The 23,417-nt window shown below is 39.0% G+C and overlaps 1 protein-coding gene across 8 annotated transcripts in view; it reads left to right on the top strand.

The window, feature by feature from the left end:
* The window catches only part of Alk (Anaplastic lymphoma kinase), a 374,422-nt gene that overhangs the window by 155,890 nt on the left and 195,115 nt on the right, over nucleotides 1-23,417 (top strand). For all 8 annotated transcript variants that reach the window (XM_072301305.1, XM_072301308.1, XM_072301306.1 and 5 more), the window contains one exon: nucleotides 12,633-12,733. In XM_072301305.1, the coding sequence (XP_072157406.1) occupies nucleotides 12,633-12,733 (101 nt within the window). The remainder of the gene's footprint in view (nucleotides 1-12,632; nucleotides 12,734-23,417) is intronic.

Raw genomic sequence — 23,417 nt, 5'->3', positions numbered from 1 at the left:
AATGGCATAAGAAGAGCGACTCATCTTGAACCAGAAGTAGATTCCTTGGCCGAAAATGTACGCAGCTGGTCAAAACCTTCCTCCAAAAAATTTATGGATTATAGCCTCCCCCCCCCCAAAAAAAAAAGAAAAGGAAAACCTGTGTTGCCACATTTTTTGCTCAACATCACAGAAAACCGCGTAATTATGTCAGTATTTGGAGGCTGTTCTTCGTCGAGCATATTCAGAAAAATTCAAAACCCTTGATTTTTCATACGTCAAGATCACATGATTAGTGATTATATAAATGCAATTATCCATCATTATTTTGTGTATTACAGGTATGTATCTACAGAGACTCCCATCGTAGCCGGCATTCCCACATATCATCGGTAAAAATCGAGAAAAATCTGAGTTGGCCAACGGATTTCAGGCACTTTCTCGGAATATGCGCATTTTGAAATCCTATGTATTAAAATGCAAAGTTCCGAATCTTTGGGAGAAAATTTCGAAAATTTGGAAAAATCGAAAAACAAATTACAGCTCAGGGGCTTTCATTTAAAAAAAAAAGATCAGACAAATCGGTCCGGTGGTTCTCTCAAAGTTAACGCCCAAAGATTCGGAACTTTGCATTTTAATACATAGGATTTCAAAATGCGCATATTCCGAGAAAGTGGCTGAAATCCGTTGGCCAACTCAGATTTTTCTCGATTTTTACCGATGATATGTGGGAATGCCGGCTACGATGGGAGTCTCTATAGATACATACCTGGGTGAATTCAAATAAGGGTCAAATTCCAGGTTCTATTTCCTCCCAAAATTTTTTTGTGATTTTTTGGGCAAACCAAACTTTATTTTGACTATCATTAGGTGTAGACTTAGGAAATATAGCTCGTCGAGCTTCATAGTTGGGCTTAAACCCGAATTTCCACCGTCAAGTATATCACTTCCCAAAATTTGCTATAATTTTGCCTGATTTCCCAAATTTTCGTCCCAGAGGTGACATATGATACTTTGAATTGAAAATTGAACACTGTCATGAAAGCGTCGTCGAGCACTAAATTAAAGCATAATTGAAAACATGTAACCCTTTCATATCTTACAGAACCAAAAAAATTGAGGAAAAATCATCCGTCATGAGAGATATCTGGAGCTTATTCTGCTTGTCTTTTAGACAGTTCCGTCTGTTTATCAAAATGCGCACTGTTTTCCTTTAACACGAGAAGAAGCTTTTATTTCTTGGAATATTGCAATACAAAATGGATCAAAAATACCGAATTTTAAAACCTCGAGTGGGCGTGTACCCGCTGAAGTAGAGATAAAGCCAGGAAAAGTTTGAGGACTGACACCGGTCAACGTTTTTTTTTTATGATTTTCCGAAGATTTGCCAATGGTTTTGGAGTAGATTTTTGGCGCTGATTCTGAAGAACACCTCCATTTAACTGTATCAGTGCGATTTATCCTGGGAAAGTTCGGAATTTTTCCGGAGAAATCGGGATTTTCCTTAAAAATCTAGCTTTTCCAGTAGTAGTCCAGTCATTCTAGCCAAAAAAAGGGCCTAACCTCGGACAAATTAGCACAAACTTCTCTTGTGCTTTAAAGCGCTCAAAAACATGTCTGGACCCCCTCAAAAAAAGTTTACCATTAGCCCCCCTCGGGAACACAGTCAAAATTGCTTATAACAAAATGGCGGCCGACTGAAATTACGTGGAAATTGATTGTTGACTTCGTCAGCGTTTCCCCAATTTTGCGTGATTCTAGTGCATCCGGTGAAAAAAATCATTCTTGTCATTTTTTTAGAGTATAAAATTCTGCTTACAAACATGTAAAGTTTTTTTAATTTTGACTTGTTGGTGCCGAGCTACGAGGTCAGACACCGAAAAAAAAGGCTAGAATTTTCTTGAAATTTCAAGTTTGGTTTGTAACTTTTAAGATACAGTTTTGGCAGAATTTGTTCTCTCAAAACTGTTGGCACCAATGGAAAGAGCGTGAAATTTTCTTTTCAAAACACATATTACATCAAAATTTTACTGAAGGTATAAGACCTTTATAGGGCCTTTATGGAATTGTGTCAAATTCGACATTTTTTACTTTTTGTAAATTTTGGCTTGAATTTCGATTAATGTGACCCTTTTTCACGTATATTCGACTATTTTTTAAATAAATTGTGTTATTAATTTAATAGTCATGGTACATAGTAAAGGGAGAAGCACCTTAGAGCAAGGATGGTCGACCGGGGGGGGGGGGGGGGCATATCTACCCCGGTATGTTGATCTAGGAAATTCGAATTTGACAAATTCAAGATGGCGGAAAAAAGATGGCGGCAATAATTTGTTAGATACCTGTTTATCGACTGATTTGCATGAAACTTAGTATAACCCTGTATTTAGCCCTAGAGAATTTGAATTTGATGTCGAATTTAACCAGAATTAAAATCAAAGATGGTGGGAAGAAGGTGGTGGCTATAATTTTTTAAAATTAAAGATGGCGGGTACAATTTGAAAACTACCCATTTATCGGCAGATTTTCATGAAACTCGGTGTATCCTGGTATTTTGATCTGGTAAATTCGAATTTGACGTTACTTTCAGTCTGAATCAAATTCAAGATGGTGGAAAAAAGATGGCGGCCTTAATTTTTAAAATATCTGTTTATCGGCTAATTTTCATGACATTGAATATTACCTAGTATTTTGACCAAAGTTTGTCAGTTTCGGTTTAAAAATTTATAATATAAGGTAATAAGACAGGGTAAAAAAGTAATTGAGGGGCTCGGAGGACAAGGCGCCCAAGTGCAGGTTTCGAAAAATATGAAACATTTTAGTGGTTCCAACTAATTCTAGGTTTGAAATAAAGTTGTGAAAAATTCACCGGAAGCATCCAATGCTTAAGCATCAAGATGTGAGTTTGAACTCTCTTCCTGCCATAAGGCTGTGTATAATAGTTAGCAACTTTAAACATGCTTTTCTCGAAATAGCACTTATGCGCCTCGTCCTCCAAGCTGTTTAATTGAGAGTATAAGTGTTAAAATGCAATTGTTTTAGTATCGTCGAATATTTAACTGACAAAGATTAAGAAATACAAAGCCGAGTAATGAAATAAAAGCTCTGCTAATTTTTTACTCGGTCAATTGAAAGCTAAATAATATTAAATAATGTGCGAAATGTCGCATATTCGGCTGACAAGATGCCAAGGGCAGTAAAATTTTAATGTTTTTATTATTTTCCTTCTTATTTACTTACAATTAGATACCCTCATTTCACACGAGCCTGCGGTACGTCACGTAAAGCATAGGTGCATACCCCTCTTTCCTGTTGACAACCCCGCCCCCACTGACATCTGTACTTTCGTTATAATCCTTGTTCGCGCTTACGCTACAGTTGGCCGCCCAAAAGTTCCAAACCTTCAATGGTGTATTGATTTTATCATAATAATTATTAGTTCTACTATTAATTCCTCCGACGCAAAAACACCCGCTCCCCGAGCTGCCGCCATTACACAGCCCAATCCCTCACGTAAAGCGCTTCGCGGCGCGGCGGCTGTGCTCGCATCGTAATAACTTCCCTCATATGTGAGATGTCCCATCCCGCAATGTTTTTAAAAATCCTTGAATGTGCCGATTTCGCCAAGCTCTGTCCTATTCCTATATTTTTATGTGAGAGTATGCATAAATACGATGAAAATTGTCTTCACTTTGTATGCGTGAAGTATCCGTTAGTTCCGTACTGGCGGTCATATATCCATTAGCGCTCTTTTTAGAAAGCAGGGAGGAAGAGGTGGGTCAGTTTCCCCTCCTATTATTTATTTTATAATACGTTAATTCATTTTTGCTCTCCAGAAATGATTTAAATAACTTCTCACGATTGATGGCATATTTGCTGTATTGATATGACCTTTTCAGGGATGGTGTTTTGCATAGAAACTCAATTTTCTGTAAATATTGCCATTTTTCAAAATTTTAAATAAAGCCGTGTCAAACCCAAAAATGATGGAAATTTTTGAAACAAGGTACCCTCTCTTATTGTAAATTTTATGTACTTTTACGTGATCACAGTGGTTTTTTGATCAAACACTTTTAAAAGGCTTAAAAATTAGGAAAATCGAGCTAAAAACGGTCTTTTTTCAGAAAAATGTCATTTTTAATCCCAGAAGAAATTATCCTACCGGCAAATATAATTACTTCAAAGGATGTTAAACACACTATTCTAGACCAAAATTTAACGTCCTTTTCAGTTACATCATTTATTTTAACTTTAAAGCTCACTTTAAAGCGGTAAAATCTCAAAAATAACTAAAAAATTACATTTCATCATTTTTTTAAAAACTTTTTTTAAACCGAAATTCAGTGATAAGACCCCTCAAAAAGGTTTTACGGCAACTTTCAATTGTCCTTTGTTATAGGAAATTTCATGAACTTTTCATCTCGTACCTTGTTTTTTTTCTTAAATTCCTTTTAACACGTGAAAAATAAGAAAAACAGCGGGAAAATTTTTTTCGGGTAAATTGCAATTTTTTTCAACATTGCCTCTGCATTTTCACGAGAGACGCCAAAAATACAAATAAAGGTACATTTCTTACATAAAATTTTACCAGCTTTTTGCTGATTACCATGGTTTGATGAATAAAATTGTTTGCAGCCATGAAAAACCACAAAAACCTGAGACAAAGCCTTGTTATTGAATAATTTGTAAATTTTTACCATCTCAAAAATTGGCTTCTAAGTACACTTAAATACCTTCAAAAATTTATTCATTGACATTTTTTTCTCTTTCATATGCCATTACATTGGTACCATAGAGTTTACTTCAAACAAAAATTACTAAACTTGAAAAGGACTACGTGCAAAATGGGCCATTTGGGGCTCGGGGCGGATACCTTTGAGACTTTCCCTATTCATTCACTTAACAATGCTCCATCTTTCCCCGAAGTTTCAAGCCCCCCAAAAATTTTGGGGAGACGCGGCGGGGGGTCAAAGTTAAAAACCGGCAAAATTTTCGCGAATTTTTTACTCGAAAACCAAGAAGTTTTGGAAAACACGGTTTAAACGAGCGTATTCAGCGTGACGAGAGCTTTCAGAAAATGTATAACATCATAGGGTTTTGTCAACTTCAGCTCGAGTTATCGCCTCCGAAGCGCCGGAATGCTAAAAAAGACCCCTTATTTTTTCACGTTAGGGCCGATTTAAAAAAAAGCCATTTTTTTATTTTGATGAAAAACTGATATGTTGTCCCTGACTCTCTGTAGCCCCTCTGGCTCTTTATCGCATGCTGGGGAAATGTTTTGGTCGCGAGTTATAAGAGCGGAAAGGAGCGAAGGTCGGAAAAATCGGCTATTTTAAACTGCGCGCGCGGCGTTGATCGGAGGGAAAACGTCCCCTCCCGCTCAGTTCGGCGAATCACACTCCTCTGCCGACCTCGCATTGTTGCCACATGTCTCCTGATCCGTCGCCGCGCGCAGTTTAAAATAGCCGATTTTCCCGACCTTCGCTCCTTTCCGCTCTTATAACTCGCGACCAAAACATTTCCCCAGCATGCGGTAAAGAGCCAGAGGGGCTACAGAGAGTCAGGAACAACATATCAGTTTTTCATCAAAATAAAAAAATGGCTTTTTTTTTAAATCGGCCCAAACGTGAAAAAATAAGGGGTCATTTTTGAGCGTTCCGGCGTTTCGGAGGCGATAACTCGAGCTAAAGTTGACAAAACCCTATGATGTTATACATTTTCTGAAAGCTCTCGTCACGCTGAATACGCTCGTTTAAACCGCGTTTTCCAAAACTTCTTGGTTTTCGAGTAATAAATTCGCGAAAATTTTGCCGGTTTTTAACTTTGATCCCCCGCCGCGTCTCCCCAAAATTTTTGGGGGGCTTGAAACTTTGGGAAAAGATGGGGCATTGTTAGGTGAATGAATAGGGAAAGTCTCAAAGGTATCGGCCCCGAGCCCCAAATGGCCCGTTTTGCACGTAGTCCTTTTGGGTATATGTTAAGAAAAATGTTCGTAACCGAGCAGCTGGGTTTTCCAATAGACAACTTTAACGTCATATCTAACCCTCTTTAAAAAATTCGAAACAGTAATTTTAGGTATGCAATTTTTGGGAAATTTTATGCACTAAACGATTATTACCATCGTTGAATCGTATTCTCAGTTTTTAGCTATAAAGAAGTCGAAAATTGTTGAAATTCTGAAATTTCTAGAGAAATCAGTTTTCAGCGTAATTCCTTTAAATACGCTTTTCAGGTACATGTTGTAAAATTTAAAGGAAAAACAGTGTGTTATTCGTCTTGAAAATTTTATCACCTTTCTAAAAAGTATATATAAGTTATACTTTTGTCGAAAAATAATTCATCGAAAGCGCTGGAAACGGAAAAAAACAACTGAATTTGTTGTTAAATATTGACTTCATACTTTTGAATGATTCGTCTCACAATGAGGTCATATAAGATGAAAAGGTAAAAAGAATGGGTATACTTATGTAAAATTTAGCGTACTTTTCAGTGGTGCCGTTGTTTTTAACCTTAAATTAATTATTTTGACCTAAAATTGGTCAAGAACGCGAAAAATCGTGAATTTTCAGCAGATTTTGCCGGTTGTTGTTTTTAAATATTAAAATTCGGAAAGAAAAAAATAAGAAAAGCCTAAGTTTTGTATATGATTCTTAATCAAAATTTTATGATCTTTCAAACTGATGTGTTGCAATTTTCTGTTTGACGCATTATTTTTGAGTTATAAAGGGAAATCCGTATGTACGTCCTCTTTGAAAATCGCCGTAAGCCGCCATTTTGAAAAACTGCGATTTGACCACTTTCCCGGTGGAATTTTTTGGTAAACTTTTTTTTCTGTCTTATTGGGTACCTAGAGACCCTATATACCAAAGGAAAAGTTTGTGCTAATTTGTCCGAGGTAAAAAGCTAGAATGACTGGACTATAGAGTCAATTTTCCGGAAGAATCTATGCACGATGAAAAAAACCCAGGAGTTTTTCGATTTCGTAGCCTAAGATACATAAGAAACCCTATTGCACCCCTATTAAAATTTCCTTTCTTTTCCTAATACCAAGGTTTTCCGGTCCAGTTTCATTAAAATCAATTAATTAGTCACCGAGATAGTGTTTTAAGCCACAGCCACCATCTTAGATTTTCGAATCTTGGAAATTTGACTAAAATTCGAGTTCCCCATTCAAAAATACCCGCGGGTACCAAGTTTCGCGTAAATCGCTTGATTAGGCGCTGAGGTAGCATTTTAGGCCATGTCCGCCATCTTGGATTTTTGAATTTTGAAAATTCGACTAAAAATTCAAGTTCCGCATTGAAAAATACCACCGGGTACCATATTTCACTTTAATCGACTGATGAGGTGCTAAGATAGCATTTTAGGTCACGTCCGCCATCTTGGATTTTCGAATTTTGATAATTCGACTAAAAATTCGAGTTTCCCCATTTCAAAATACCCCCGGGTACCAAGTTTCACTTAAATCGGTAGAAAAGAGCGCCTACAGGGCTTAAACAAGCAAGTCTCAGTTGTAACAGTTTTCCACTCTGTCCCACTATACTAGGACATGGGACAGGATGAAACATATGGGACAGGATGGAACGGGCCAAGATGGAACGGGACAGGATGGAATAAGCTGTTTTTTAAGCTTATCTCTAACAGTAAAGACAATTTTGGTGTTTTTTTCACGGAATATTTAGTAGCACATCCTAGAGGATCGGAATAAGGGAAAATTTTCCCCAACCCCCCTTTCGAAAGTATTTTACGAGCTGATATTAGTGTGTGTGTGTATGCTTGATGCCCTGTTACTTATCGTGTATAGAATTGTGTTTGGCATCGTTAATGGCGTTAATCTTGCACAAAAATTTGCGAATTTCGGAATTTTTGCCATCTGCGACGTGTGAACTATTCAATCAAAACAAAAAAAGTCGTTTTTGGAAAAACCTCAACGTTACGGCAATCATTTAGAGCTTATTACATCGTTGCCATGTCTCTCCTCACTGTTGCTGACTGTTGCTCGGGACAATGATTCTAGCGCGTGAAAAAGTTATTGATGGAGCAAAAAATAAATTGACATATTTTTTTTCTCAAATTCAAAAGCATTACCTATCATCTCCGATAAAGTTTTCTCAAATAATCACTCTGGTTATGTTGCAACGTCGATTTAAAGTCAAGAACCAGGCACGGGGGACACGCAAATTTGGGACAAATATAGGCAATTCGCACATTCAAAGTTCTCCTAAATTTTTATTTCAGTCCAAATAAAGAGGGAAATAGCATGTAATAGTCAACAATAGTGTGGAAAATGAGAAAAAAATTTGATTTGCCCATGTTTCTCAGATTATGACGATTAAAACAGCTCGGGACACCAGATTAGACGCTTATTTGAACTCACCCACCTGTAATACACAAAATAATGATGGATAATTGCATTTATATAATCACTAATCATGTGATCTTGGCGTATGAAAAATCAAGGGTTTTGAATTTTTCTGAATATGCTCGACGAAGAACAGCCTCCAAATACTGACATAATTACGCGGTTTTCTGTGATGTTGAGCAAAAAATGTGGCAACACAGGTTTTCCTTTTCTTTTTTTTTGGGGGGGGGGAGGCTATAATCCATAAATTTTTTGGAAGAAGGTTTTGACCAGCTGCGTACATTTTCGGCCAAGGAATCTACTTCTGGTTCAAGATGAGTCGCTCTTCTTATGCCATTTTAAGTAAGTAATGATGAAAAACAAGAAAATTCTAAGATGATCGTTTTAACTCTGAGCGCTCGGTTTGCCGTCAACGGAAATTGACCAAAGTGACTATCTTACATCCTTAATGAACGTACTTGAAGGAAAATATTCCTCTTCTTCTAAAGTTTGCGGAATGTATATTCCGCAAACTTTAGACTTAAACTGAGCAAACAATCTGAGAATTGAAGAATTTCAGGGTATGGGCCCAACAACGGCCCTTATCGAAACCCCTCCTTCGGCAAATCCTTCAATATCAGTCATTTACAGGTCTGCGCCTCTAACTGGCAACAATGTCGGCAGCCATTTTCGATTCGGAGGCTCAATTTTTTGTGGGAGTAAACATCTGATCCCCTATTCGACCTTCTTGACCCAAAAAACTTAATTTTGAACGTATTGTTTGTTACAGCTGCCCTTAATGGCAGTTTCATCCGTAAGACCGGTGGCCATTTTGGGCGCCATCTTTGATTTTAGGGCTTCTTGAGAGCCGCAGCGGAAAATGGACCTCATTTTTGGACTCTACGACCCTGAAAACCTAATAATTGATACCTCACAATGCATGTAGACCCGAATAGGCAAGTTAGTACCCGTTAGAGGTAGTTTTGGACGCCATCTTGGATTTTGGCCTGAAAATGACCTTTGGGCTAACTTTTGACTGAAAATTTGGATTCTACGATCAAAAATACATCAGAATCGACACCCGATACGACGTATTTGCAAAACCTCAATTTTTTCCCCTCAAAACCGCCATTTCGGCCGCCATCTTGAATTTGGGGGGGGGTAGGGTTTGCCTTATTTTTGAGTTTTGCGAAAATCAAGTTGGTCAACCCCTAAAAAGTTTCTATGTAGTCTCTAAATGAACCCCCTAAAAGGAAAAAATTTTAAAAAAATTTTAACCCGTGCCTCAAAGGGCCTAAAGGGCCTAAACCCAAAATTCAAAAATTTTGGCAAGCGACACATCAATTCTGAAGGAAAATGGCAAGTTACGGCCCTTTTAGGGCAGAAATTTTGTCCGTTTTGCCGTATCTTGAAGCGTAAGGTCACAAACGGCCCAATGACGACGTGAGGCTATGGGCTGGCGGGGCGCGCCGCGGCCGGCCCGCCGCTGAGCGTGCGCGCGCGGCAGGGTTGCGCATCGCCGCTTTACACCGGCGTAGAGGAACGAACGGTGGGGTGGGAGGGGGATATCCGGTGGAAAAGCATCCACATTTTCTATCCATAATGAAAATGCATTATACTTTTTCAATATAGATGAGGAAATATGAGCCATACAAGGAAGTGATGAAAAGAGTGACAAATACATATATAGTTTGTACGGTTAGGGGTGTAAGTGGGGAAAATTTGCCGTAACTACAGAACAGCCCTGAAAATCTCCGGGAAATAAAAGCTGCTATTGATGAGAGGTTTGCATGAGAGGTTTAATTAAGGACTAATTAAAAAGATAGGTGCGATGTTGTCGAATCGTAAGCCCTTTACGCGATCAAAAGCGATTAGTGTAAATTTAATTGGAAAAGTTTAAGAAAAATTTGATGAAAGAAAATTGCCCCAAATTCGGGAAGTGCTTAAAGTGTTTTTCTATCATGTGAAGTGTTCGCACATGAATGTAACAGTAATTCCAATATGGAATGAAAAATGTAGAATCCCTGTGATACATAGTGTCTATGTTTACCCTCCTTTTCATTAGCGCATTTAACGTGACATCAATTAGAAGGTTTTATACGAGAGGTTCAATATGGCTTACCCACTTACATTTTCTGGTACTGAACACACCCCCCCCCCCCCCGCCACAGTTACTTGCTATAATCAAAAATGTAATATTAGTTTCTCGAAAAAATATGATTTAATTTAGGATTTGAACCCCACTCTTTATAACCGTGGGCAATGCCCTTGACCACTCGGCTACTGGGGAAGATTTGAGTAAATGAGGCTAATGTGTCATTTAGCCCCCTGGGTGAGGCCAGGCAATCAACATCAGCTGTAAGTTGGCGAAGCCAGATTGAACCGATTGAATAAAACTTTCTAATTGATGCCGCGTCAAATACACCAATGAAAAGGAGGGTAAACAAAGTCTTATTGATGTATCAAACCTTCAGTGATTTCATAGGAAATGAAAAAACTTATTTTCTTCCGTTTGGCGGGACTCATAAGCGAGCGTGAATTTTTCCTGTCGAGAAACTCTCTCCTGGGCGCGAGGTTTCTTCTTGTCTGCTCTCCTCACCTCTGCTGCAAGGATAGTATCCTTCACTGTGGATATTATGCATTCTCATTCAGGTTTTCGCTGAAGAATTAAAAATGCTTTATCCTCTTCATTTTCCATGATACCAAGAGTATTGCATAAAGCAATGTCGAATAACATGTCGATTTTTGCCGTAAAATCAGTCTCCAAATTCTCTTGAACCAGCAATCGACGGCTAGTATTTTTTGATACGCGCCTCCACTCCTCATAAAAATGCAAACATTTTTAAAAACATGGACACTATGTATCACAGGGATTCTACATTTTTCATTCCATATTGGAATTACAAGATCAGAGGTTTTCGACGCACCGCCATTGACATTAATGTGCGAAAACTTCACATGATAGAAAAACACTTTAAGCACTTCCCGAATTTGGGGCAATTTTCTTTCATCAAATTTTTCTTAAACTTTTCCAATTAAATTTACACTAATCGCTTTTGATCGCGTAAAGGGCTTACGATTCGACAACATCGCACCTATCTTTTTAATTAGTCCTTAATTAAACCTCTCATGCAAACCTCTCATCAATAGCAGCTTTTATTTCCCGGAGATTTTCAGGGCTGTTCTGTAGTTACGGCAAATTTTCCCCACTTACACCCCTAACCGTACAAACTATATATGTATTTGTCACTCTTTTCATCACTTCCTTGTATGGCTCATATTTCCTCATCTATATTGAAAAAGTATAATGCATTTTCATTATGGATAGAAAATGTGGATGCTTTTCCACCGGATATCCCCCTCCCACCCCACCGTTCGTTCCTCTACGCCGGTGTAAAGCGGCGATGCGCAACCCTGCCGCGCGCGCACGCTCAGCGGCGGGCCGGCCGCGGCGCGCCCCGCCAGCCCATAGCCTCACGTCGTCATTGGGCCGTTTGTGACCTTACGCTTCAAGATACGGCAAAACGGACAAAATTTCTGCCCTAAAAGGGCCGTAACTTGCCATTTTTCTTCAGATTTGATGTGTCGCTTGCCAAAATTTTTGAATTTTGGGTTTAGGCCCTTTAGGCCCTTTGAGGCACGGGTTAAAATTTTTTTAAAATTTTTTCCTTTTAGGGGGTTCATTTAGAGACTACATAGAAACTTTTTAGGGGTTGACCAACTTGATTTTCGCAAAACTCAAAAATAAGGCACACCCTAGGGGGGGGGGGGGGGGGGGGTTGTATAAAATTTGAGATGGCCATGATCGATTTTCTTTTTCTAGACATGAAAACGAAGAGATTGATGTATCACACAATATACTTTTACGAACCTGCACACGGGACGTATGTTTTGTTACGTATGCTCGCTGACTATAACGTTTTTTAGCGCAAACCGCAACACTTACACTCAAACCGTTCGCGAGATATCGAATTTTAATGTTTTGAATAAATTACAACTTCGCCCCCCTACCCCCTGCTCCCTCCCTATCCGGGGGGGCTGAAATTTTCCCCAAGCATCGGGGACGCTCAGTACAACATCTACGCAAAGTTTGGGCCAAATCCAGGGGGGGGGGGCAAAATTGGCGTTTTTGGAAAACCTCTTTAGTGTTTTAACTGTTCAACAACTCAATTTTTATTAGCGCGCTATTTAACAACGGCATCTGTCCGTAATTGAATACTTTCCATATTTTGGAGAACCGTTGATCGGAAAGTACCTCCTTTCTTATGGGATTATTTGTCGATATATATTAATTTAACATTGATGTTCATAGGTATTTCTATAGATTTGAGGCAAGAAAAGGTTTTTCGGCACGAGGAGATGTGGCAATCGATGATATTTCATTAAGTCCAAAGTGCTTTGGATTGGGACCAAGTGAGTAAAAGTACATCTCAATACCCTAATTCTATTTCCTTCCTTTTTGTACGCCAGCACTAGAAGAGGGCAATGCCGCATAGCCCCCTGGTCCCTACATAGCCCTGCTCCCAGAGGACGCTTGCCCTATTGACTTAATCTATACAGGCAGGGTGATCCAAAAGTCCCTTCCACCCCCTCTAACTTTTTACCTTATTGAGCTGATGATTTGAAACTTGGGGGATGTTCCAAGGTGAGAGGGAGCTACTTTTTGGCACCCCTAAAATTTTCAGGGAACCCCCCTTGGGGGGGGGGGGCTACGGACCTAAACTTTTAATGTTCCAATAGGAAGACCCCTTTTGTGATAGCTCGTTTGAAAGAGCATAAAAAAAGAAAACATTTCGCGCAAATCCGAAGTCGATGTCTCAAACCGTTTCAAAATGGCGGCCAGTTAAAGTTCAAAATGACCGAAAATTCACACCGGTTATTTGTCGATGGATTTGCGCGAAAATAGATAAACAGGGATACTTTGACAAGAGAAAAAGGAATTTGACGTTATTTTTAAAAAACCGAAATTTTCAAAATGGCCGATGGTTACAGTTCAAAACGACTGAAAATTGTTTTTTTTTTTAGAAATCTAAGTTCAAATGTGTTAATCTTATGCCAAAATACCCTCAAATTCCAAGTTGTAGGCAAATCAATCGGCAAAAAACCGAGGTGGTAATTTTCGGCCATTTTGAACTTTGACCAGTAGCCATTTTGAAAAGTTCGATTTTTTTTAAAAAATCTAACTTCAAAGGGTACATATCCCGGGATAAGCATGTCAAAATGCCCTTGTGAACGGATTTTTATTTTAACCATTTTAAGTCATCAAGGGTGTCCTAAAACTTAAGTTTAAGGGAATTTTAGCCCCCCAACCCCCTCCGCCCCCCTCAGACCCCCAAAAACCGCTTTTTGGGGCTATTTTCGAGTCTGCGAACGTCTTTTCCTCATAACTTTCGTAATTTCTAATAGAATTGAACCAAAATTTGTCAGAATCTACATCAATTAGCTTAGTTTTTGTAGAAAAAAATTCATTATCATCGGATAATATTTTAGCTTTTAAAAAAATCGTAAAATATTTTAAAAAAATCAGTTTTTTCCTTTTTTCGCGCTAGGTGACATATGGAAACGAGGACGCAAACAAAAATTGTCTCTCTTCTTAAGTTATACATCCAATTAGATACAGAAAAAATTTCGTGTTGATCGGAGTGGTGCGCCATACTTAAAAACGCAATTTTCTAACCTCAAAACGGCCAAAATGCCACCATAGCCTCCTTTGATGACTATAGGCGTGGATAAATGTAGAGAAAAACATCCGGTTTTATCGTCTCGCCTCTTAAGTGATCCACTTAAGTACCTTGAGCAAAAATTTCGAGTTGATCAGAGTGGTGCGCAACACCCAAGCACGCAATTTTCTAACCTCAAAACGGCCAAATTGCCCATTTCGGCGCCCATTATCACTCCGCGTGAAAAAATAAGAAGAGGGACATCCAATTTTATTGTCCTACCTCATAAATTAGACATTTAAGTACATTAAGTCGAAATTTCGTGTCGATCAGAGTGGTGCGCAACACCCGAACTTTACACACACGATTTTTTGAAGAATGACATGTTTTTCATCTAAGTGATCAGTGGAGTTTTCCAGCCCCGCCAGTTCCAACTCTTGTATTTTATTATTGTTCTTTGATCCTTTGTCTCTGACTGGCCAACACCCCCTGGTCTCGTGAGGTCATTCCGCTATACTCTGACTAAAGATTGAGAAAACAAGAGAAAACGATCAAGAAACCCGAGGGTGTTGGACAGTGAGAGACCAAAGGATTAGAGGACAAGACGAAAACACACGAGTCACAGTTTGCAGGGCCGGCAAAACTTCCCTAATCACTGATGATGAACAACATGAAAGAAAAGGTAAGCCGACCGAGGTTAAAAGTCCCGGCTTTCAAAAGTCACTTACATTTTTTCGCGAGCATAATGAGCCGATGCTCCAACAGAAAAACTCGAATACGGAATCATGCAGCTCTCGCCCGCGCAGACGGCGCTCGCTTTCTCCCAAGTCCTGCCCGCGGAAGCCAGTTCTCTAATCAAATGAGCTTTCCAGGCAAGATATTGCCTGGAATTTTTCCAAAGCGGGAAGTAGAGTTCGCAACTGGCTGGAAAATATGCAGGGTCCGGGACAGAGTTTGAAAAAGAGGACGGGCATATTATATTTATACATATTCATACTAAGTATGAATAACATATAAAATGGCACCGAGTTACAGAATATAATTATGTATACTGGAAGGGAAACTACGCTAGCTATGTTATTAAAAAAAGAAGATATTTTATATTTACTGTAATCAGGACCAACAGAAAAAGAAGAAGAAATAAAAAAGGGCCAGTAAAATTGAAAACAAAAGGCTAAGATTTTTAGTCTTCATCGCTGTCCTCATTTATGATTGGAATTATATTATCGATTTCGAATAAGTATGTTAATTTTTCGGCAGGGCGACAGATACTTGATGCATGCCTACCATGTAATAGATAATAAATCATTGCTGCAACATGCGAACAGCAGCCGACTGTTCTAAGGCCATTAGCACAATCACAAGAATAACCTGCAATTCCGTCAATGCTTATGGCATGCGGCTTAGGTATAACTCACGAAACATTTGTAAGTTTTGCTGGACTTTTGGGAGGTTTCAGGTTAGAAAACGGCGTGTTCGGGTGTTGCGCACCACTCTGATCGATACGAAATTTTGACTAAATGTACTAAAGTGTCTAATTTATGAGGTAGGACAATAAAATTGGATGTCCCTCTTCTTATTTTTTCACTTGGAGTGATAATGGGTGCCGAAATGGGCAATTTGGCCGTTTTGGGGTTAGAAAACGGCGTGTTCGGGTGTTGCGCACCACTCTGATCGACACGAAATTTCGACTTAATGTACTTAAATGTCTAATTTATGAGGTAGGACAATAAAATTGGATGTCCCTCTTCTTATTTTTTCACGCGGAGTGATAATGGGCGCCGAAATGGGCAATTTGGCCGTTTTGAGGTTAGAAAATTGCGTGCTTGGGTGTTGCGCACCACTCTGATCAACTCGAAATTTTTGCTCAAGGTACTTAAGTGGATCACTTAAGAGGCGAGACGATAAAACCGGATGTTACTTGGTTTTTTTAAAAAAAGCCTAAGAATGCGACGCGCTGATTTAAAATATGCATATATAAGAAGAATCAAGCGAATTGATTCGAGGATGGCTGAGCAGGTCGGCACTCTCGGAATGAGAATTTAACTCCTCCGTTTTGTTCAAAACGTTGCTTTGACAGATCTGTAACCTCGGTTATACTTTTCAAAAGTTGGTAGCCGTGCTCTGATAGTGCAATCTGTGTAAGTGCAATCTGTGATGAGCCTCGAGACTCATTAGACCATTAGCTAAACGTGGCTCATACAGGAATCCACTTACCCTTCTCTTCCCCACGCTCCTGCTCACTGCGTCGGCGTCTCGACGAACAATAGCTAATGACGGTCGCCAAGCGACGATCCTCAGCCCCTCGCCCAATTACTTACGCTTCATTAACCATTTCACCGTCACGCTAGGATTCGTCCAATTTTCAAAAAAAAATTGTTTAGCGAGTTTTTAGCAATTTTTTCCTTCCTCTCCGTTAAAACACGAATTAAAAGAGGTCTCATTCATAAAAATCGGCCAAATAGAAGAGAAGTTATAGTATTCGAAATCCGAAGAAATCAACAAAACTTCTCCAAACAAAAAATAAAATGAAGGGGGAAAAAAGAAATGTATAAATTACAATTTAATATGATTGACCTCAGAATGTGACAAGCAATTCAATTATTAAAAGGAGAAAAAATTGAGTGAAATTACAAAAAATTAGCCTCTTGCACGGGGCTTCCTTGTATGAGTTTTGACCTGAGGACAAGTAAATCCCGTTATATTATTAAAACGAAATTGACTCCATAGTTTAATGCCTTAGTTTCTTGAATGCAATTATTTTAAGCACTCGAAAATTTATACCAGCAATTTTACCCATGGGGTGATTTCCTAAGAGCTGATAATATCACGAATTTCTCATAGAGCCCTTCAAAAATGGCTTGCTTTTTGGGCAGCCGATTCGGCCATCAAACCGGAGTTTAAATGGAAGCTGATTACAACACAAAGCTCTGAGAAAAATTTTGAGATGAGTATAGGAACGGTTTGTAAATTACGAGGAGATGCGAGCATTCTGTTCAGCGTATCGATACATAAGTATTTTCATACGTAGAATTTAATTTTCACGTCAGGGAGTCGACATATTTTGATTTTTTCGATTTTATACGGAAAATTTATGGTTTTTCGGGATTGAAATTACTAACAATTGTTTCATGAAAAATGAATGCACCCAAAATGACTATAGCATTTTGACTTTCACATACGTGCACTCACTAAATTGATTGGTAAATTCAAAGAGTGGTACATCGACCTGGTATATCAAGTTTCTGCGATTTTTTACGGCAAATCGGTATATTTTCGGGATGTGGATTGCTTACATTCAATTCATGAATGAATAAAGCATGGACATGGTTGAGCTTCTTTGCATGAAAAGGCGTTTAAAATAACAAAATCAAGACATATTTAATACAATTGCATTTATATCGAGTCAATTTCTTTTCAATAATATAACGGGATTTATAATACCGGTGATTTGGGTATTTTAGCCCCAAAATACCTTTAAATCGACTTTATCTTCTAGGAGTTCGACAGAATTTTTCCTTTCTTCGCTTAAATTTTTCCGTAGCACTTTTCTTCAAGAATCTGATAAGATTTTGCTTGAGACAGATCAAAAAACTTAAATTTGTTCGAATAGCTTTCTAGATTCACAATACACGGTCTCGTGTTTTTCTCTACATTTATCCACGCCTATAGTCATCAAAGGAGGCTATGGTGGCATTTTGGCCGTTTTGAGGTTAGAAAATTGCGTTTTTAAGTATGGCGCACCACTCCGATCAACACGAAATTTTTTCTGTATCTAATTGGATGTATAACTTAAGAAGAGAGACAATTTTTGTTTGCGTCCTCGTTTCCATATGTCACCTAGCGCGAAAAAAGGAAAAAACTGATTTTTTTAAAATATTTTACGATTTTTTTAAAAGCTAAAATATTATCCGATGATAATGAATTTTTTTCTACAAAAACTAAGCTAATTGATGTAGATTCTGACAAATTTTGGTTCAATTCTATTAGAAATTACGGAAGTTATGAGGAAAAGACGTTCGCAGACTCGAAAATAGCCCCAAAAAGCGGTTTTTGGGGGTCTGAGGGGGGCGGAGGGGGTTGGGGGGCTAAAATTCCCTTAAACTTAAGTTTTAGGACACCCTTGATGACTTAAAATGGTTAAAATAAAAATCCGTTCACAAGGGCATTTTGACATGCTTATCCCGGGATATGTACCCTTTGAAGTTAGATTTTTTAAAAAAAATCGAACTTTTCAAAATGGCTACTGGTCAAAGTTCAAAATGGCCGAAAATTACCACCTCGGTTTTTTGCCGATTGATTTGCCTACAACTTGGAATTTGAGGGTATTTTGGCATAAGATTAACACATTTGAACTTAGATTTCTAAAAAAAAAAACAATTTTCAGTCGTTTTGAACTGTAACCATCGGCCATTTTGAAAATTTCGGTTTTTTAAAAATAACGTCAAATTCCTTTTTCTCTTGTCAAAGTATCCCTGTTTATCTATTTTCGCGCAAATCCATCGACAAATAACCGGTGTGAATTTTCGGTCATTTTGAACTTTAACTGGCCGCCATTTTGAAACGGTTTGAGACATCGACTTCGGATTTGCGCGAAATGTTTTCTTTTTTTATGCTCTTTCAAACGAGCTATCACAAAAGGGGTCTTCCTATTGGAACATTAAAAGTTTAGGTCCGTTGCCCCCCCCCCCAAGAGGGGTTCCCTGAAAATTTTAGGGGTGCCAAAAAGTAGCTCCCTCTCACCTTGGAACATCCCCCAAGTTTCAAATCATCAGCTCAATAAGGTAAAAAGTTAGAGGGGGTGGAAGAGACTTTTGGATCTCCCTGTATAGAGCGGCATTAACCAGGGTCTCTTCCATTAATAGCTGCCAAAATAATGAAATTAGGTCCCGTAGGTCTTCCGAATATACTTAGAAAAAAAAAATTAAAACATTTACCCTGTTTCAATGGGAGAATTCACAACTTTATCACCTAGGGTAGATAGAAGTAACGAGCAAGTTAAGGGTTAAAAGGGAGGTACCCTACTGCCGAGGTATGAATGTATGCTCTTCCTCTGTTCAAGCACCCAAAATCGACAAAATGTTGCGTTTCGTTTGTTTCGTTTCAGTCTTGGTAGAAAATTGGAGACCTCAGAGTGACTGGACCAATATAAACCAAATATGAAAATTGGCATCCCATTTCACACTTCTCGCCAAGACTGAAACAAAATGAATGGAACAGAGCGTTCCGTTGATTTAGATGATCTGTAGCAAAGGAGCATTCCTTTGTTTCACTTACTTTGCCCTTCTGCCGTTCCCGGCCGTCCGTTCTGAAATCAAATCACAGGGTTATTCGAAAGTCACCCACCACCCCCAGTAACTTTTTTCCTAATTAGGGTAGAAGATTGAAACTTTGGGATGTACCAAGATCTGAAGTAGCAATCTTTTGCCTCCCCCCCAAAAAAAAAAAAATTGGGGGGCGGCTCACCTAAAAGAGGAGGGTTCAATTTTTCTTTCAAATGGCAACCGCCCCTTTTGTAAGATACCTTCTCGTTCGAAAGATACTAAATTTTTTTTTTTTTTTTGGCGCAAACCGCGGGTCAAAATGATCATCTTCGACAAAAGGGCGACTGGTCCAAGCTCAAAATGGTGGAAATTTGGCATGCCTGTTAATACAAACGGATTGGCACGAAAGTCGGTGCTCAGAGGTTTTTTGGGACGAAAAACACGATTCTTTCAATAAATTTCCGGGAAATACAGTCCTTCACAAAATGGCAGCCTTCAAAATGGTAACTTAATGCGGGAATTGGATATCATTGTTCAACAGGGAAAAAAATGAAAAAAAAATGCCTCTTGGATGAGATAAGGTGATCCTAACGTATTTTGAGGCGCTGAATCCGAATATGACTTCCATTTCTTCCATGACCCTCCAATTTTCCGGAAAAGCCGGTTTTACACCGAAAAATTTCCATTCTTTGTGTTTTTCCTACCGTAATTTCCTGCAGAATGTAGCAAAAATGTTTCTCAGCAACGGTGTGACCTTTTCGATGTGTTCTGAGCTGTTGAGTCCAAAAGTGGCCTTTAATTTTCCCGTTCACCTCTAAATTTTTCGGAAAAGCGACTTTTTCTCGGGAAAATGAGCAAATTTGACGAATATTTGTCATGCATGCAATTTATTTTTATAAATTCTCCTGGACCCGAGGTAGGATGATTCTTATGTATCTTGAGCTACTGAATCCTATTATGACCTTTTTGTTTTTTATCACCCTCCAGTTTTCCTGTAAAGCTGATTTTTCCGAGTCTAAAATTGCGTAAAAGCAGTCGCGGACCCAAATTGTATTAAAAATACATTTTAAAAATGTCTCCAATGTGTGATACATTAATTCTCATTTGTTTCGAACTGCTGAATCCAAGTATGATCTCAGATTTTCTTATCACCCATAATGTTTCCGGAACAGTCGATTTTCCGCGGAAAACGTTCTTTTAATGTATTCTCCGATGAATTTCCTGTTGTAAGGAGTTTTAGAAATTTTCCCAGATTTTCTTTCGATCTCTCCTACTGTATTAAGAGCCTCTGAACTCGAATTTGACCTTCACAAATCTCTGACAACTCCACCCCCCCTCCCTCCAGTTCGTAAAGGTCCGATTTTTCCGGGCCAAAAGTTTTTCCGAACTGCTCCCACTTCCAGGGAAATGCAACAAATTTTCCTCATGTGTGATACATCGATTCTCAAGTAATTTGAGCTGAAAAGCCCGAAAATGGCCTCCAAAATTTGTTACAGCACCGAACCCTTCTACAGCAGTATGAAATACATAAGAAGTAATGTATCACACATAGGAGACATTTTTAAGATGTATTTTTATTACCGTATGGGGGACTGTATTATTACGGGGTCAGCAATCTTGCAGACCCCAGCCGGTAACCCCTGCCTCAAAGGGGCTTTGGAGATGGTCACCGGCTTCAAGGCGTATGAGGCACCCAAGAAGGGACAATTTGGGTTCCTAGCCGTAAAGAAGGCAGCCAACATACGGGAGCGCACTCCGAATTCTAACGCTGGTCCTCGATGGGGGTTGGGTCATCGGGCTAACTCCCCGATATCTGTAAAACCTAACCAATGTTAAACGATCTAATTATTTATGCCTAAGTGAACAACGGACAAAACGGATACTTCAACAAAAATTACGCAAAAGGACAATGGTACCTATTTGGGAGGAGGAATGTCCAAGGTTTTTCCAAGAAACTGATGGAGGTTGTTTCGGAGATAAAAAAATAGCGTTAACATAGCAGTAATTACAGAAACAAAGGAAAAAGGATACGACTCTAAAAGTTTGAGATACCATGATATGTTCTTTAGTGGCGTAAGCAAAGATCAGCGGGCCCAGCAAGGAGTGGCGATTTTGGTTCGGAACGACTTGCGTAAATAATGTATAACTTCTTGGGAATCAATCAACCAACGAATCGTCAAAATTAACCTTACTGTGTATGGTCACAAGATAACCCTCCTTGGAGTGTACAGTATCAACAATGATGCGCCAGTTGCAGCTAAAGACCAGTTCTTTGAGCTCCTGAAAGATGAAATCTTAAAATTTTGGAATCTCAAGGGAAGTTATCGGCAGTTATAGGCGATTTAAATGGAAGAACCGGACGCCGGATTGGTTGCAAGTTCTTCGTTCCATTCGGTGAAGATGTAGTCAATGACAACATGTCTATCACCTACATTATTTTAAGATCTTTCTTGAACATGTTTTAAAAGAGTGGAAAAAGAATGGCATGGGCGTTCCTCTAAATGATACAGACACATTGTATACTATACTCTGTTTTGCTGTTTGTATCACCAGGTGGTGATCGCGCAGGATGCGGATGACGCTGTATAAATGACTCGGAAATTAGTGCTAGAATATTGAAGGCCCTGGTAAAAAATGTTCCATGCAAAATTTGCATGGAAATCAGCCGCATGGAAAATTGGGACGGAAACATTTTCACGCGCCTATGGCATGGAAACCAACTTCATGGAAATCAGCCTCATGGAGAATCCTAGGCAGGGTGGTTGGGGGAAAGGAGGCACCCCAAAGGATTATTTAAGGAAATAATTTTCGAAATCGTGAAAAATAAAATTAAATGAATCATAGGGAGTCCATGTTAGAGTTATCGAAGGGAAGAATTGTTTTACCTTCATCGGGGATTGAGCCTGGGGCCTTCCTAACACTAGCCGAAGACCTTACAGATTGATCTAAACCGAGCTATGAGAAGGGGGCCGAAAAACCGGGATTTAACTTCGATTAGAACGGATAACTAGAATATTTTGATTACAAGTATATTTGTTCGTTTTTAAAAAGAGGGTTATTCATATAGGCGAAAAATGTACCCAGCCCGGAATGTACGAAACTTTGTGGGCTGATAGTACTAGCTGAGAGAGGCTTATCCCTAGCTCCGTTTTTGCAGGAACCCCAGGGAAGCAGCGTTGCCATTTTTTTAAAGTCGTAACCTTCAAAAGTCCATAACTTTCGCAAAAATGCAGTTACAGAGCTCGCATTTATACCAAAAAACGCAGAAAATTTTGTTCTATCGACTTGTACAGAAGAAATTTTAATTTGACTCCACTGTTGCCACGTTTTGGCCATTTTTTTAATTTTTGTAATTATTTAAAATCACGTTACCGCCTAATAGTGTGTTTGCAGTTGGTCGGGATTGAATAAAAACCTGTTGGTATTATTGTTCGTTTGAGTCCGCATCCATTGATATGTTATACTTTTGTGAGAGACTTAGGGAACACGAGTTATAGCGATTTGAAAATTCGGAAAATTGCCCGACGCCCGATGTTGATGCTCGTTTAGGTACGTTTCGCGACTCCATGTTAAAGCAAAACGCCTAGACCAAACAAAATTCGAAAAGTCAGTACATGTTTTGCGCTTTTTTGAAATTTTCACATGATTTTTAGGAATTCAAGTAGCGGTGGTGTTGCCGGTTTTCAATGAAAACCACCGCTACGATCACAATTGAAAGTAGTACTCATTTAATCACGTCCAGTTACATTTTTTAACCTAAACTGACCATTTCCGACATGATGTTCACAACATTGCCTGATTTCCGTTGGAATTCACGTAGAGGCGGGGTTGCTAGTTTTCAAGGAAACCGCCGCCGCAATCACAAAAAAATGTATCACTCATTAAATCACGTTCAGCCTTCCTCTGTGGTTGGAATTGTCGATTTATCGAATCGATGGTTTCTTCTATCTCCTTGCAACGGCACTGGTGCCCGACAATAACGAGATATCGAAATTTAAAGCTACTGAATCACCCAAGCGGTCTGATGAGTAGTTTTGGCAAGGGATCTAGATCCATTGATCTTGATCTCGATACAATGTCGATATCTCGGAATCAAACGAACAATAATACCGACAGGTTTTGATTCAATCCCAACCAACTGCAAACACACTATTAGGCGGTAACGTGATTCTA

Source organism: Bemisia tabaci, chromosome 1, assembly GCF_918797505.1.
Source record: "Bemisia tabaci chromosome 1, PGI_BMITA_v3".
Classification (NCBI taxonomy): Eukaryota; Metazoa; Arthropoda; class Insecta; order Hemiptera; family Aleyrodidae; genus Bemisia; species Bemisia tabaci.
Note: the sequence above shows the minus strand (reverse complement) of the source record. Positions and strands in the feature narration are given on the sequence as shown.